Below are 14085 nucleotides of genomic sequence, written 5' to 3' on the forward strand. Positions count from 1 at the left end.
AATACTTACATAATCCTTCCTCAGTCAAGTCCACATTAATGATAAAAAACATAAAACCTCGGGCTCCTTCCTTCTGCCCACCAACAAGAGTATTTACCCAGCCTGTAACATTCAAAGGAAATCAACATGATTGCATGTGCGGCTTCTTTTAAGACAAGGAATTTAAAAAAATCCATACCATATGTTCCCAAGAGATTAGAATGGACCTCTTACAGAAAAGACCAAAAAAAATCAGTTCAGAAAAGCAGTTTTAGACAGTAAAGACGATTCAAGGGATTTTTTGGGTTAGGAACTTTCCTCAGGACTCCACAAATCAGTTCCCAAATCCAAAGTAGACTCCTGTGCTTAAGTATTATGTGAAAGCAGAGTCTGAGTTGAGAGGAACCTTGGAGATCATCTATTGACCAGATCCTAGCACACTCTCTTGTTTGATGGGTAAGAACAGGCAAATAAATAATGTGCACTGACATTTCACAGAGATGGTAAAGAATATCCAACATAAGCTTTTACTTTTTAACCTCAATCTAAAACATGCACCATAATATCTTTTGAAATATCTAAACTTCACTGGTCAATACTGAAGGGTAAACCAAATTATGAAAAAAAAAAAACCCCAAAGCAAAAAAAAAAACACCACACTAACAACCACCACCTCCCTCTCCCATAAACCCTGAGCATCTGAAAATGTTCCTTCACAGGAAAATATTTAGGAGAAAATTGAGAGCCAGAGTAAGAATATATGGTGAGGTACTACACTCAGAAGCTGGTGCCCAAAAGACTTACCTTTTGATTTAAGTTCTGATAACAGACTCCCAGGACCTTCATGCCCAATGAGATGACCAAGATAATGACCAGGATTTGATCTGTAGTATTTCTGAAGGTCAGGTATGGGAAATGTCACATAAAGATTCCTAATGTCCTTAATGGGTACTATTTTGTAAAGTTGCTGGGGAAAAAAACCAAACAAATCACAAAAGATTAGCTATATACAACTCCTACTGAATAAAATATTTACAAACTATGAAGAATACTGATTTTCATGGAAGAATCCCAAATTCAAGAGAGAATCAATTGCCAGAGAAAATCATACTGACCATAAAGAAATAAATGACCCAGGCTCTTTCTTAGTGGAATATCATTACGGTTGGTAGGCAGTCCATGTTTGGTCCCCCAGACCATGCAGCTAAATACTTTTGGATGCTTGCCTTCTGGCACTGGATAAAATAGCTTCTACAGTCTGCCAAGACTATAGCTACCAAAACTACTTTTAGCATGCAAAGTCAGAACATATTGACATCTTTTTGGTGATACATGCTCTAATAAATGTGAAATTAATTTGATTTGATTATCCAGACAAATATTAAAAACTATATAAATGACGAAACCTCCAAAAATTTTTCATCTACTTTTTGATAAACTAGGCATCTATTATGTCCATAAATTAAAAAAGAAAAAATATTGGAAATACATGCACTTACTTTAAGATGTTCCTCTTGGAAAGGGTGTTCAGGAAATTCTGGCAATGGGACATTTTTGTTCTCTACTTCAGAAAATAACTTTACCACCAGATTAGTCAGGTCGTCTAAAGATTCTACAAGAAAACAGACAATGAAAACAGAACTTAAACTAATTATAACATATGATGGGTAGTATTTAAAACCTTAGGATCATACATACATATATAAAATCACCATGTTGTATACCTTAAACTTACACAATGCTAGCTTCAATTATATCTCAGTAAAGCTGGAAAAAAATCTCTCAGGATGTCCTGAAAAATCTCAGGACTATTAAATGGAAAACTCAGAATTTTTTTGAAACACCATCTGATAAAGTTGAAGCATTCAGTTAAATCCTACCGTGCCTATATAACTTCCGAAGCTATACAATATTGATGGTTATACCTCACACGTCTGCCTCTTTACAGCTTAAAAAGCTGTTTCACAAATATCTTGCAATAAATTTAAAACAAATATTAGAAACAATAATAGAATAATTAGTGGCATTTGGAAACTGATTATTTTATCTACGATTCTCAACAGGCACATACTAAACCACTAGCTGACAGATTATAACATTCACTTTATAAATAGATACAGTCTAAACCCATAGTTAAAAGTCAAATATTAGAGTTTGTAAGTGATTGGTTTTGTGTAGGAGAACAGTATAAAATGGTGAAAAGAATCCTAGGTAGGAGCATTAGGGGACTTCAATCCTAACCGCAGCTTCACCAACCAACCATGTCAACAGACTGCTTGGACAAATTGGTTAACCACTCCAGGTTCTGAAAAACAAGGAAGTTGGGTAGGATGATCACAAGTCTCTTCCAAGGTCTAACATTATATGATTGTGTATCATGTGCTAAACTCACTCAAAGATTTGTAATTGTTATAAAATTATTTGGCCACTTAAGTAAAGTTCTTCTATGTTATTACCTACTTATATTCTTTCATAAAGAGTTCTACTTGTAAAAGTTTATAAAGCTATATATGTAAGATGTTTACTGCAGTACCATTATAATAACAACAAAAAACGGAAATGACCTAAACATCTATCAATGTGTGGATATTATGAAGTGTCTGTACATTGGAATTTTATGTGGTCATTAATGAGGGAGAGGTCTGTATGTGCTGATACGAAAATATCTCAAAGCCACATTAAGTGAAAACTGCAGCAGGTGCAAAACAAGGCCATGTAGTATAATCTCATTTAATTTTTAAAGAGACATACACATATGTAAGCATATTAACAGAAGTCTACTTTTGAAAGTATAATAAGAAATGATTTAAGGTGACTATCTTTGAGAAGAGGGCATAGTGGTCATAGAATGAGATGAGGAAGAAGAACTTGATTTCCATTTTATACCTTTCCGTGTGGGATAAATATTTTTCCGTGTATATATATTACTATTATGCTAAAAAGAAAAAAATGAAAAAACATTACCTTTTTATAAACAAGATAACCACTCACCTTGATTCTGTCTCCTCAAAAATAGGTTATTGATAAATGGTATAAACATTCATCACTTGTTACTGTCAGGAAGCATTTGGATCAAATAAGAAATTTCCCTTGGTATTCTATGACCCATTTTGAACTTTTCCATGAACTCTCTAGCAAGCATTTAATCACTATTTGAGAATTGCCTTTATATAGTATGAAATTCTCTTTTAGGACTATGAATGTGGGCATTTGCACTTTATTTATAAAACGTACGTATTTTTACCTCAATTTTTTTGACTTGAGGTACGTATGAAGGACCCCAAAATGTCCAGCCAAATAAACAGCAGACCAGTGGCCGTTTGCTACATGACAAGTGAACTCTGGAATGGAGTGGGTATATTTAGAGCAAGAATGTCAGCAACATCTTTATGTCTCTGACATAAAGTGACATAGATGGGACATGTGACTTGAAACAAGCTGGGCAGTCAACAAAGGTTTGTCAACCTGAAGTGCTGATGAGAGCAAGGCCCTTTAAAGCAAGGTTCTACCAGATGTGCCTTTCCTTTCAAACATTTGTACCCTAATAGCATAAATTAACAATGTAGCTTTTTAAAAGGTAAGGCAGCTGTACAATAATGCACAGTCTGTCTCCACCACTAAGCTGTGAGCTACCTGAGACCAGGGAACTGAGTTCCATTCATCTCTACATCATCAGGACTTGGCAATCCCAATGCCTGTACGTCGAGTACAGTTACCATTTGCCAAGTGTCCAGGTAATTACTGTTGCCACAACTAGAGGGATGGCCCTGTTGGAGAACAGAGAAAAACTTTTTTTTCCCTTTGTGACAGAGATCCTTCCACATGGTTACTCCTCCGCCTAGAATAAGGAGAAGATTATCCATTAATCATCCAAGAGATCCTGTTCCTCCTCACACCACTGCACCGTGAGGACGCCTCTCCCTGACCCCTCACCAAGTCCACTGAGCTTAGCACAGGAGGTCAGTCACACTGGGAGAGTGGTGTGTATGTGATCAGGGAACAGAAACATCTTGTTTCTTTTAATGCTTATTCTGTCACTTCCACTAAACCGAGAACACTGAGGGCAGGGCTTATGTCTGATTCATTTGTTGTCATTATTACTTGCACAATAAGTGCTTATTGAGATCATGTGTTTTATCTCAATACGGCATACACAAAAATACAGCTGAGGCACCTATTCCCAGGACTAGGCTCTAAACACCAGTGACATTTAACACTCTGGACCTACCCACCAGCAGAAAGCACATAGGATTACAGAGTATGTTTTTTTTTATTAGTCTCACTCCTTGGACCCATTTTATACCCTGGTTCCTATTACCAAGTTAAAAGATATTTAGTTGTTTATTTTCTAACTACAAAAGTAACATTTGCCAATAGCAGAAAACAGGAAAACAAAAGCAAAAAGAAGAAAACACAAGTCATCCATAATCCCATGATTATGAGATGCTAAAAGTAGCTATCATGCATGGAGTATTTGCTCTGTGCCATGCAATATGTTAAATACTTTTTCTGCATTATCTTGATTAAACCCCACAAGTATGAGGTACCACCTCCATTTTACAAATGCAAAAACTGAAGTTCAGAGAACTGAAGTAACGTTGTTATTAGCTCACAGCCACACAACTAAGTAGGTGGTATATTTGTTTTTTTTTTATAATTTTATTTATTTATTTATTTTTTCCCCCAAAGCCTCAGTAGATAGTTGTATGTCATAGTTGCACGTCCTTCTAGTTGCTGTATGTGGGACGCGGAGAAGCAGTGGCCGGAGAAGCAGTGCATCGGTGCGCGCCCGGGATCCGAACCCGGGCCGCCAGCAGCGGAGTGCTCGCACTCAACCGCCAAGCCACGGGGCCAGCCCCAGGTGGTATATTTGGAATTCAAACCCAAGCTGTCGAACTCTAGAGCATGAGTTCTTAACTACTATACCATGTTATTAAATTTCTGGTATGTTTTTCTACTTTGTCTTATGTCTCCCATTTGTCTATTAATTTTTTATAAATCCCCAAATGGGATCATATAGCACATAGTGTTTTTATAGAGCGCTTTTGTTTTCTATTTAATATATTAAGAATATTTTCCCATTTTATTAAAATGCTGTCATAAAATTGTTTATTCATTTGATATTTACTTACCAAGTGCCTATGATGTGCCAAGCACTAACCCAGGCAATGGGGACAAAGCAGTAAACAAAAAAGTTTTTATTCTCAAGTAACTCACATTCTGGTACAGTAGACAACAATAAATAAATATTTAGTACTTCAGGTGGTAACAAATGTTATAGAGAAAAATAAAGCAGGTAGGAGGAAGAAAATGGGAGAAGGGATGTTATTTTCTATAAGATACTCTATTATATAGCTATAACATCACTATTTAACCTATCTCCTATTAATGAACATTTAGATTATTTCTAACTTTTCACTAATAAATACTATACTGACAGAAACCTCCTTGTATATCACCTGTTTAAACAACTCTGATTATTTCCCTTTTTTTTTTTTTTTGTGAGGAAGATCAGCCCTGAGCTAACATCCATGCTAATCCTCCTCTTTTTGCTGAGGAAAACAGGCCCTGAGCTAACATCTATTGCCAATCCTCCTCCTATTTTTTTTTTTTCTTTCCCCAAAGCCCCAGTAGATAGTTGTATGTCATAGTTGCACATCCTTCTAGTTGCTGTATGTGGGACGCGGCCTCAGCATGGCCGGAGAAGCGGTGCGTCGGTGCGCACCCGGGATCCGAACCCGGGCCGCCAGCAGCGGAGGGCGCGAACTTAACCGCTAAGCCACGGGGCCGGCCCTCTGATTATTTCCTTAGACTGCATTTCTAGAAGTAAAAATGTACTTTTTAAGGGTGATGCATCTTGTTAAATAGTCTTCCAGAAAGTGGGGAGCAGTTGTATAAGTTATACACATCACCAACATAAAAGAGCACCTCTCCTCCATAATGGGTATTACTTAAAACCAAAAACAAAATTATGGTAATTTAATAGGGGGAAACAATGTATTATCATTAGCTAATTTGCATTTTAAAAATCAAACCTTTGTTGTTTATATTCCAAATAGTTTCCCCAGTTTATCATCATCTGCCTTTTAATTTTTTTTCCATTTTTTGAATTGTTGTAAGGTCAAAACTGTCAATCTTTTCCTTTATACTTCCTTTCCTTGCTTTTACATGCTTAGAGTACCTACTGTTAATTTATATTTTCCTTAGGTCTCCATTTAAAATCACCTAAGCTTCTTTTTAGAGCACAGTAAATTAAAAACAAAATTCTCCTCCATATATTCCCCAATAAGGAGATCATTTTCCAAAGCCTCTGAGCAGATAAAAGGCTATATCTTACATCCTTCTTCCAATACTCTGAAAAAGCCAAAATGGAAAACTCAGATTATCCAATTCTATGAAAAAATTTTAAGGATTCTTACCTCGACCTAAAACACAAATAGCCATTAAGTTGGATGAATAATAAGTAGAATGGAATTTCAGTAGCTCTTGTCTTACATCAATGCCTTCTTGGTTTGGTCTAGTCTCCAGAGTATATTTGTTACCTGAAAGAAAGGAAAAACATTTCTCAGAAAAAGGAAAACATGTGGACTTTAAAGTTTTGTAATTATTACTGACATTGCTATAAGTGTCGATAAGGTGAACTTAAAAAACCGAGTTCAAACTAACACACAAAATGAGTGGCCGAGCATGTCTGAATGCAAGCTGGATAAACAGGCCAGCATAGTACACACTAGCAACATTTTAACTGCAGAGTTTTCCCTTCGGAACTTAAAGTGCTTTATAAAAATTATACTTCTTAAAATCCCTATGAGATAGTAGGTATTATGAGCACTTATAATAAGACAAAATGAGATCCACATGGCCTCCATTCATACTTACTTTAATTTTCAATTCCCTATGTGCTCCACAATTAACTGAACATAGTCACCAAGGGATCTTTTTGGAACTTGCCAAGTTACTTGTGGAAAGAAATGTACTATTCCTGGCTGAAGAATTAAATTTGTGATGTGAATTCTCATGGATTTGATCTAGACTGGTAAAAATAGGATGCAATGCTATTTTTATGTCTCAAGTGATGAATATAGTGTACCACTATGAGATCTCTTATGAAATTTAATAACTAATTCAATTAGGAAAAAATATGCATGTCAAAAGCAAATAGTCAAACTCTCTAAGTATTACCTTTCTAATAAAGATCTTGCAATTTAGAGACTGGGAGATGGAATTTCAATGATTAGTGTCTCTCCAAAAATGACAACTTGACTAGAAATATCCTAACATGCTAGTATAATAACTTTTATTATTGTTCCTGCTTACACTACTAAATGGGCTCCTGTCTTTTATCTGATGAAACTCTTCAGATGAAAGAACAAGAATATGACAGAACATATTCTTGATGAGGTTTTTTTCCCTTTGGGTTACTATAACTGCTCATGAACTAGCATTGGGAGAGTCGCTCTCACTAAACTGGATATCTAGAGAGAGGCACCAGATGGCGTTAGCCTTGTAGAGCCGCGTAGTACCCTGAGCCAAGATTCATGGCCCAGAACGCTTGAATCAACAGATCTAGTGGAGAGTATGTGCAAGAAAAAAGCCTAGCAAGTACTCATTAACCTTTTTCTAGTCACAAAGCAATCAAATGTACTCATATTCACAAGCAGTAGCCTGTCAGTCAAGTTTCCAGGTTCTTAATCAGTCCTCTGAGTTTCTCACTAAAGATCCAGTTCAATTCCAGATCTGCCCTACCTGGGGTCCTGAGACATCCCCTCACTCTATCTGATGGATTCAGGTCCTCTTAAAGGTATCCAGAGTCCCAATTCCTCAGGAAAAAAAAAAAAAAAGCTTTTTGCTGGGTAATGGTTTGAAGTTCTCTCATATTAAAGTGAAACTTGAATACTGATGGTGCCTCCCTTTTCTACTAAATGAAGATTCTAAAAGCCTCAGTCCCAGAGGGTCTAGTCCTTAGCACTTCCTTAGTCATTTACACAGACAAGCTCCGATTCCTGCAATATGTGAACCAAGACCGACACACAGGGACACTCAAGTTCGGAGAAATTAAGTTTTATTTCAACAGACTATAAATGTGATAGTGTTAGACAGAAATCAGATTTTTAGTCTAAATGTGATCTGACTTGCCTATTCCCAATCTGGTCAATATCTGGTTAAAAAAAAAAATCTCAAAACTTATGAAGACCGAGATCATGGCCTCTATCTAGATTTTACAATTCTTTCAGGTTAACCAGCCCCAGTTCATTCTGCTTTGATTTTAATGTGCCTGAATACTTTACCATTCTAATCTCTACTCTTTATCTTTAGGTCCATTTTAAAACACAGAGATAAAGCAGGAACAGACCCCAAACACACTAAAACATGGATCACTGGCAAAATACTGACAACACTATATTAAAATGAGCCAAAGGACCACAATAGAATATTATACAGCAAAGAGACTGAATAATCCACTGTTTATAAGCAAGAGTATGGATGAACTTCACAACTTTAAGGTTGAATGAGAGAAGCCAGACACAAAAGAGTATACACTGTATCATTTCATTTATATAAAGCATAAAAACAGTGTGTGGTGGTGGGTTGTAGTTAGTATTTGGGTGGTGAACATGATGTAATCTATGCAGAAATAGAAGTATAATGATGTATACCTGAAACTTATACAATGTTATAAACCAATGTTACTGCAATAAACAAAAAATTAAAAAAAAAAACAGTCAAAACTAATCTGGGCATAAGAAGTCAGAATAGAAGTCACCCTTGAGTGGGTGGATAGTGACTACAAAGGGCCACAAAGAGGACTAGTGAGGTGCTGGTAATGTTCTGTTTCTTGACTGGGTGCTCATTCTATGGTGTGCTCAGTTTTTGAAAATTCAGAGTCATACATAAATAATAGAAGTACATTCATTCATTCAGCTGATTCTTCAAATAGCAGCAAAAGTAAAAACAACAATGACAATTTATTAGAGCCACACACACTTTTCTATATATTTATTATACTTCAATAAAAAGTTTAAAGGAAAATGAGCCAAAGGAACCATTGTCAACAGCAACCTGGCTCACCTAAGGTACAAAAATCTAATGATACTGGATCTCGGGCCAAACCGTTAAACAGAGGCTCAATAACATTTGTTCTGAAAAGTGGCTTTTAGCCACAAATAGATACCATTTTATGACTCTATATTCATTTCTTCGCTGCCTAGATGTTTTCAGTCTTTCTAATATGTGATGACAGAAGGAAACTGTGGTCCATTTGGGAACACAGCCAAGAACAGCAGGTCTGTATCTTTAGAAGCTTCTGAATTAGAAAGAAGAAAAGGTTCTCCCCTATGACTCTCCTGGGGTCAGGATAGTCAGCTCTCAGTACACTAACAGAGAAACACGGATACTAGGTATAAATAGGCCAACGAGTCAGGCTTGCTATTAAGTTTATTAACCCTTTTATAACAAATCCTTTAAAAGAGTTTTCTAAAAACAGGAAAGCTAGCCGGTGGATGTTCTCAAGACACAGCTAGCTGAGGAAACGAAAGGAAAAGCAGGACATAATGCACAGAATTCCAAAATGAGTCCTTAAATTACTGAGTGGACTCTGTTACTGTCAGTGCCATGATCCCCAGGTAGGGAGGTGCAGAGGAACAGGCACTGGCTTTGGCGTTGGCAGAGCTATCTAAGCGATCCATCTTCTAGTTGCATGACCTTGAACAAGTTACTTTACTTCTCTTAGGCTCAATCTCCTACCCTGACATTGGTAGGCTTACACCAAATTAGAAAAAAATACACGTGAAAAAGCATAAGACTAATATCTAACAGCCAATACATAGAATAGAAAGTCTGCTGACACCAAGTGGTGTTTAGGTATGTGGAGAAATGAGAACTCAGACACTGCATGAGGGAGTATTAACTGAATCAACCACTACAGGAAACAGTCTGGCATATCTGTTGAACCTGAAGATGTACATATCCTACTATACAGTAATTCCACTCCTAGAATTCCACTCCTAGTATGCTAGAGAACTCCGTGTACAAGGAAACATGTAGGAGAATGCTCACAGATAGCAGCACTGTTTCATTAACAGGAAAATGGATAAACAGTGGTACATGCATTCAATGAATTTTTCAAATAGCAGCAAAAATAAAAATAAAAAATTTATCAGAGGTACACTCACCAATATGGATAACTCTTACAAATAATATAATATTGAATGAAAAACTACCAGTGGCAGAGATCACTCACAATAAAATACCATTTTTATAAAGCTTAAAAAACTATACAACATGTTGCTTAGAGGTAAATACACGACTAGCAATGTTTTTATAAAGAAGCATGGGAATGATAATCATCAAACTGAAGACAACGGTTCTCTCTCAGGAGCAGGGAGGAAAACACAACTAGAGAAGTGCCCAACAGATGCTCAAACTGTATTTGTAATGTTCTGTTTTTTTAAGGTACAGAGAATGATCTGACAAATGCTTTTGTACCTATCTCTTTTACAACAAATAATAAATTTGTAAAAATGTTAAAGTATTTAACACAATACTTGATGTATAGCAGAAAATAAACACACAATAAACAGCAAGCTATTATTGCTATGATTTGAATTGTAGGAGGGACTTCTGGCTTCTAAGTGTACCATAAAAACCGTGGGCTGAAGTAGGGAAGAAAGCTCAGTAAATGGTCCAGGCGACTTTCCCCTACCTAAGAACTGGGTGGAGAAAATGTGAATATGGCTGGGATAACAAACACCAGTGCAGTCTCTAGACACATACTGCCCTAATTCAGTGCTAATTCAGCTGGGTCATTTACATCAAATTAAAATGCTGCTGCCAAAATTGTGAATCCTGCCTTTCTGGCTCTGTCACCATTAGAGTAAGCTCCAGCAGGGGACTGAGGGTATCAGGGGTGCTGACCCACTGGGACCCTCCCACTCTGGGCCTGCTGGGAGAGAACACGGGCTTGGTGGTTGGGAGATTGAGGGTTTCTTGGCCTGACTCCATCACGCACTAATTAAGCAACCTTGGAAAAGTCTCCAAATATCTCCAAGGGGTCATTTATTTTACCTGTAAAATAGGGGTAATACAGATACATGCCCAGTCGTTAAGAGCAAGGGCTCAGGGGCTGGCCCACTGGCGTAGTGGTTAAGTTTGTGCACTCTGCCTCGGTGGCCCAGGCATCACAGTTTCGGATCCCAGGCGCAGACCTACACACCACTTATCAAGCCATGCTGTGCCAGGCATCCCACATATAAAATAGAGGAAGATGGACACAGATGCTAGCTCAGGGCTAATCTTCCTCAGCAAAAAAGAGGAGGATTGGCAACAGAGGTTAGCTCAGGGCTAATATTCCTCACACACACACACACACACACACACACACACACACAGTAAGGGTTCAATCCCTGACTCCTTCATTTCCTAGCTATGAGATACAGACACATTTCTTAACCTCTCCAAGCCCCAGTTCCCTTATTTGTGAATAATAATAATAAGAGAACCAGTCTCACAGGATTGGTGTGAGGATTAAATGAATAATTTGTGTTAAGGCTCGGTATAGCATCTATCAGACAATAATTACTTAATATGAACCTGGGTTGTTGTGGAGCTTATGAAAGTGATAATGGATATGAAGAGGCTTTTGTAAATTGTAAAGCTCAGTAAAAGCTATTTTATATTTTCATTGTAACAACTACTTTAAATTCTATTAAAAAAAAAAGCTTACAGGGGGCCGGCCCGGCAGCGTAGCGGTTAAGTTCGCGCACTCTGCTTTGGCGGCCTGGGGTTCGCAGGTTCAGATCCCTGGCGCAGACCTGCACACCGCTCGTCAAGCCACACTGTGGCGGTGTCCCATATAAAGTAGAGGAAGATGGGCACAGACGTTAGCCCAGGGCCAGTCTTCCTCAGCAAAAAGAGGAAGATTGGCAACAGATGTTAGCTCAGGGCTAATCTTCCTCACACACACACACACAAAACAGCTTACAAATTAAATACTAATGTATACAAATGCTGATTTTCAAGGAAAGAGAATTTATTTTCCTGGAAAATTCTGAAGCCAGCAATATATTTCTTACACTCTGTGGGAAAGACTGACTTTGAAGTTTTAGAAATCTGTTTAAGAAACTAGAGCTGTCTCCAACTGAATGCCTCATAAGGTTCTCAGGGAAAGGTCAACTTGATAGTTAGAACCATGAAAATCTTAAATGTTCTCTGAAAACCCAAGATTCTGAAGGTTAGATTAATATATCTGCAGTTAGTTACTTGGAATTATTATATAATTTTTTTAAAATAAAAGCTCTTTCTTCTCGCTGTATCAGTCTTCTAAAAATCCTGGAAGAGACTAAAGCCTTTTGAGATATATGACTTTTCCTATAAAATTAAAAAGGACAATTCCCTACAGCTGGATAAGTACATGCAAGGACGAGATGTGAGTTATGAGAGAGAGGGAACTTGAAGTGAAAAACTCGTAAATGCCATAATAAAGCACCTGTACACCTGATTAATCCAGCTCTAGCTTTCAGTAAATTGCTAGTTTTCCACTGACACATTTCCTCACAAGGAAAAGAAAAAGACAATAACAAATCCATGGAAAAACTTAGGGAATAATAAATGACTAAGTGGGCTGAAACATATCAAATATTTTTATATCCATGAGTTGACCGTGATACTAAAAAAATAAATTAGTCATCATTATTTATTCAAAATAAATTAGTCATCATGCTAGGGAACCAACTCATTATTTTGAAAGTTGGTAAATGAAGGGAATGAATGAAACATTTGTCCTGCCTTTCCTATAATAACTGTACTACTGGGTAACCAAAAAGTAGAAAAAGAGATTTTCTTTTTATAGCAGTAGTCAAGCTAATCAATACGAGAAGGAATAACAGAATCAGAAAATTAGAGAGGTGATGCACTGAGGATCAATGGTTGCAACATCATAAATAGAAAACTAGACATTACATGCCCATGATGGAAGAACACATCACCACCTATGAAGTCGTGTCCAAAAAAGTCAAACGTGAATCTGATCAAGCCTCTATATCCACCTGCTAATTTGCGGAAATACAGAGGACAGAGGAATACATTAAATTACATTGCTGAAGATGCAATCAGCAAAACCTAGGCTGTGATAAGTTCTACACAACAAACAACCTGATTCTTCAATAAATAAATTCCAGGCAGGAGAGGGGAGGGAGTGGGGAGAGAGACAAAAATGAATCTATAGACTAAAAACTTAAAAGACATATCAATCACTAACATTTGAACCTAAAAAAAAAAAAAATTTGAACCTTACATGGATCCTAATTCAAATAAATTTTTTAAAATTATGATTTTTACGAGACAATAGAAATTTGAATACTAACTAGATATTTGATATTAATGATAATGGTATTTTTAATATGTTTTTTAAGAGTCATTGTCTTTTTAGAGATATATATTGAAATATTTGTGAGTGAAATGATATAATGTCTGGGATCTCTTCAAAATAACAAAAGGGGATGATTGGGAATGTGGATCAGACAGGACCAGTCAGGGGCAGAGTGATGCATAAATGGGGTTCATTATAGTATTTTGTCTACTTTTGTATGTTTTAAATTCTTTACTTAGGGCTGGCCCCGTGGCTTAGTGGTTAAGTGTGCGCGCTCCGCTGCTGGCGGCCCGGGTTCGGATCCCAGGCACGCATGGACGCACTGCTTCTCCGGCCATGCTGAGGCCGCATCCCACGTACAGCAACTGGAAGGATGTGCAACTATGACATACAACTATCTACTGGGGCTTTGGGGGAAAAAAATAAATAAATAAAATTTAAAAAAAAAAAAAAATTCTTTACTCAAAAGGGAGAAGGGAGGGAGGGAGGGAGGGAGAGAGGGAAAAAAAACCTAAATGATTAACTTTGATCAAGGTCTGATTTTGTGTGTCATTATCATCAACCCAGGATCAGGAGTTGCTCCACTACCTTCTGATTAATGCTCCACAATATTTTTTGGTTCTAATCCATTTTCCTACTCTATTCCTTTCTACTTTCCTAGGTAAAAGCATCCTTTGTTATAGCCAAACTGTTCTAACTCATGTTCTCCAAAAGACACTAGGCTCACTCCTTGGTCTTTT

At 37.1% G+C, this 14085-nt stretch overlaps 1 protein-coding gene across 3 annotated transcripts in view; it reads right to left on the reverse strand.

Annotated features, from left to right (window-relative positions):
* The window catches only part of IDE (insulin degrading enzyme), a 108229-nt gene that overhangs the window by 43337 nt on the left and 50807 nt on the right, over window positions 1–14085 (reverse strand). For all 3 annotated transcript variants that reach the window (XM_014785543.2, XM_004427829.3, XM_014785544.2), the window contains exons 5-8: window positions 6399–6521; window positions 1479–1591; window positions 784–946; window positions 10–102 (exon numbers count right to left, since the gene is read on the reverse strand). In XM_014785543.2, coding sequence (XP_014641029.1) covers window positions 10–102; window positions 784–946; window positions 1479–1591; window positions 6399–6521 — 492 coding nt within the window. The remainder of the gene's footprint in view (window positions 1–9; window positions 103–783; window positions 947–1478; window positions 1592–6398; window positions 6522–14085) is intronic.

This window comes from Ceratotherium simum, chromosome 6 (genome assembly GCF_057802395.1).
Source record: "Ceratotherium simum simum isolate JZ-2026a chromosome 6, ASM5780239v1, whole genome shotgun sequence".
Lineage (NCBI taxonomy): Eukaryota > Metazoa > Chordata > Mammalia > Perissodactyla > Rhinocerotidae > Ceratotherium > Ceratotherium simum.